This window comes from Chlorella variabilis, assembly GCF_000147415.1.
Source record: "Chlorella variabilis unplaced genomic scaffold CHLNCscaffold_22, whole genome shotgun sequence".
In the NCBI taxonomy this organism is placed as follows: Eukaryota; Viridiplantae; Chlorophyta; class Trebouxiophyceae; order Chlorellales; family Chlorellaceae; genus Chlorella; species Chlorella variabilis.
This window is the reverse complement of record NW_005435066.1, coordinates 799,008-802,583: the sequence shown is the minus strand read 5'-3', so window position 1 is coordinate 802,583 and position 3,576 is coordinate 799,008. Positions and strand designations below refer to the sequence as shown.

At 67.1% G+C, this 3,576-nt stretch overlaps 1 protein-coding gene across 1 annotated transcript in view; it reads right to left on the bottom strand.

The window, feature by feature from the left end:
- CHLNCDRAFT_138977 (hypothetical protein) overlaps positions 1-1,387 on the bottom strand; it is a gene marked incomplete at both ends in the record, with an annotated part of 3,732 nt that extends 2,345 nt beyond the window's left edge. Inside the window, 5 exons of the mRNA XM_005844482.1 lie at positions 165-344; positions 550-652; positions 865-952; positions 1,106-1,154; positions 1,261-1,387. Coding sequence (XP_005844544.1) covers positions 165-344; positions 550-652; positions 865-952; positions 1,106-1,154; positions 1,261-1,387 — 547 coding nt within the window. The remainder of the gene's footprint in view (positions 1-164; positions 345-549; positions 653-864; positions 953-1,105; positions 1,155-1,260) is intronic.
- Between the last annotated feature and the right edge of the window lie 2,189 nt (positions 1,388-3,576).

Here is a 3,576-nt window from a genome sequence, read left to right as displayed (position 1 = left end):
GCCGCTGGACTTGAGGCTGGCTGGGCGGCGCGGGGTGGCAAGGCACGCAGTCGGCAGCTGGCAGGCAGGCAGGCAGGCAGGCAGGCAGGCAGGCAGGCAGGCAGGCGCGCATGCAGGCGGCCGGCAGCGCGTGGCGCCAACGCCTCCTGCCGCTCGCCAATCACTCAGCACGAACAGGGTGGACACGACGGGCTGGAACAGCGGGCTGGTCACCATGGCCCCCGAGAAGGCAGTGACGTTCAGGGTGGCGTCGCGCAGGGTGGCGGAGGTGGCGGTGGCGCCGGAGGAGGTGCCCACCGTCACGTCCGCCAGCTCGGGAGGCTCGGCATAGGCGGTGGTGGTCACTGCGTGGGTGGCAGGCAGGGGGAGTGGGCGGAGGAGGGAGGGGGCGTGAGGGCATGGGCTCGGCGCGACAGGCCGAGGCGCCGGGAGGGATGGCCTTCAGGCTGGGGGTATGGCGCTGCTGCAGCGGCTGCTCCGCCGCCGCACTTCTTCAGCGTCGCCTCATCTGGCAAGCTGTCCACCGCCAGCCAGGCACAGCCCACACACCTGTGTCCGTCTTGGGGTTGCCAGACACGGTCGTGGATTCGGTTTTGAACTTCCCAAACGCGTTGCCCTGGCCGTTGTTCTGCTGGCACCAGGTGCCGGTGGCCTGCGGGCAGGCGGCGGCGGAGAGGCGGCGTTGAGCAGCTCCCAGCGCAAACGGCCGCAACGGCGGCGGGCCAGCGCTGCGCAGCTCAGGCCGCAGCCTGGCTGCTGCTAGCGTGGAAGGCGCTTGCAGGCGGGGGCGCCCCAGGGGCGTGAGCTGCAGTCAATCCAACACCCCGGACTGGCAGAGCAAAGCGGGAGACGGTCAGCGCTCACCTCCGCCATCTGTCCCGTCGAGGCGTCGTCCACCACCGCATTGGCCAGCTGCACGTTCACTCCGTTGTCGGTGCGCAGGGCGAGGAACCTGCAGGGGTTGGCGCGACAGGGTTGCGGAGGTGGTGTCGGGTGTCGATGGGGCCCTTGCACCCAGCGGCGGCTGAGGGGCGGCGGAGCCAGCGAGAATCTGCCACGAGACGTGGCGAGACGAAGCCTGCGAGGCTTGAAATTCAATACTCACTTCCCGGAAACGCCACCCACAAACTCCTGGTGGACCACGATGGCCCTGCCTGCGCGTAGGGAGGGCCGGAGGGTTGAGGGGGCCGAACGGCAGTGAGGCGACCAGGGCATGGTCCAAGCCCTGGCAGCCCTGGGGAGCCACCGCGCATAGCTCACCCCTGATCGTGGTCGAAGATTGGAGCAGCTTGCGCGTGCCGCTGGCGGCTGCATCGACAGCAATGGCAGCCACCAAAGTGCTCAGGAGCCGCAACGCCACAGCGCGGTGCGCAGAAGAGCCCACCATAACTGCAGGAGACGGTATGCACACGTGAACGAGGGCATCGAGTGAAGGAGGAACGGGACGGGCTTGCCCATGCTGCGTGCGCTGCGCAAAATGAGGGGGCACAGCGCTTGAAACGGCAAACACCGTCTAACCGGAGGGCGGAGGGCTGTGATTCTATCCAGGCTGCCACAAACATGCCACAGAGGACCGCCCCTCTACTTTGGGGCTCCCCATCTGCGCGACGGCAAGCACAGATGGCAGCGCCCGTGTGGCTGTTCAAAAACTGTGAGGACTTACACTTGTGCTAATACGCACCCAAACCATTAGCTGCTCCAGACGTAAGTCCTGTCTGAGTACCTAATTCGTCCCGTTGTTCACATTTGGGCAATGCCGCCGTGGCGATTCCTTTGCGGCTGCCGCTCCGGGTCAAACATTTGGGCTTGGGGAGCAATGCCAGCCGCACTGGCATGCCACGAGTCACCTCCGTGCACGGTTTTGTGAACAGAATCATGCCTGACCTCGTTGCTGTTATGCGGCGCACCGACTGCGGTTGCGTTACGCCAGTCGCTGTGCGGCGCTGCCGCAGCGGCGGTGGCGGCTCGTCATGCCCACCGGGATGGGTCCTGCAATCTCCGGCTGGTGCCGCCCTTACAGACCTCCTTTAGTCTGCTAACAAGCAACAGTGACGATTCGTAGCGAATTCTGCAGCTCCGTCCACCAAAGATCAAATGTGTCCGCTCGCCGCCAGGTCAGCAGGCACCAGTGTGCCTCCCTATTTCGTTGCCCAAGCTCTCCGCGCCGTTGATGACCAGGCTACCGATCATACCATTCAGTACCGGGGCGCTGGGGCAAAAGGACCGGCAAACTGCAGCTGGGGGGCGCCCGGGGGGATCCATTCAGAGCCCATGTGGGGTTCGCTCGCGGCATTGCTCCTCGCTGCGCTCCATACAGGCAAGCATGCTTTCCGACAGATGGTTCTGGAGCGTTCTGGAGGCCTTCGGACCGCCCTCTTCTGGCAGCAGGGGCACGCCATTTGCTCTACCGCGGCCATCTGTGCCGCCCCAGCCCTGCCAGACCCTTCTGGATCCGTCGAACAGCAGCAGGAGTGGCCAGGCATCGATGTCGCCGGCCAGAAGAGGCAAAACCTGGTGCCCGGCTAAACCAGCGCTCTGCCCCCCGCCCCCCGCCTGCAGTGCCCGCCGCTGCCCTGGTGGCGGCGCCTCCACCCCCAGCGGCGCGCCCAGTCTGCTACAACCAGGGAGCTGGTCTGTACGTGGAGCAGGTGAGAAAATCTGCCCTTGGTATCGAGCCAATGGGCTGCTAAGGCCGTGCCGCCGGGGAGCCGACTGGGGCCCCTGTGCTGAATGCCGCCTCGGGCAGAGGCTCCCCTTGAGCCACCCCGCCTGCGTGCGGGACGATCAGCTCTGCCAGCAAGGCTACGCTGGCTATCCTTCTTGCGTCATGCACCCATGCCAGGCTGGCGCAGAGACACTCTTGCCTGCCCGCCTTCCCCCACGCAGCCCGCTGGCGACGCCTCGCTGGCGCCAGCGGAGCTGGATTACGGCGCCGCCCAGCTCGCCTACTACGGCGTAGAATGGGCGGCGCTGGCGGCAGCCGACGGGCCCGGCAGCGCCGCCTGGCCGCTGCTGCGGGACCACCTCTCCACCTGCGCCTGATGCAAGCTGTGCCATGCCCAGAACGAGGCCGCGGTGAGGGGCTGCTTTGCGGGGCTGGTGCTGCTCAGCGCTGCTGCTGCTGCCGCTGCCGCTGGCGGGAGGAGCCAGGCACAGGCCCCCTTGACTGTCAGGCGTCCTGGTCTTGCATGCACCTGCCCACAACCCAGCTGTGGTTTCTGGCTGCCTGGTCGCCTGCAGTACGCCGCCGGCGGCGGCGTCCCAGTGCCCTGCAAGCGCTGGAGCTTCCGCCTGCGCGACGGCGCCTGCCGCCTGTTTGGGCCCGCCGCCGCCGGCACGCGCCCCGCCTCGATCCAGGAAGTCACATTCGAGCAGCGGGAGTGGTACTCTGGCACAGGTGAGCTGGCTGGCAGCGTGCAGGGGATGTCCTGGCTGGATTTGAGCAGCCGGCGGCTGTCCGCTCCGTGGCAACTGCCCTCAAGGTCCAGTGGAGCAGCAGCGGGCTGAACCTGCCGAGCTGTGCAGGCAATGCGCCTCCACCTCCACCACCACCGCCGCTTGGTTGCCACCTTGGGC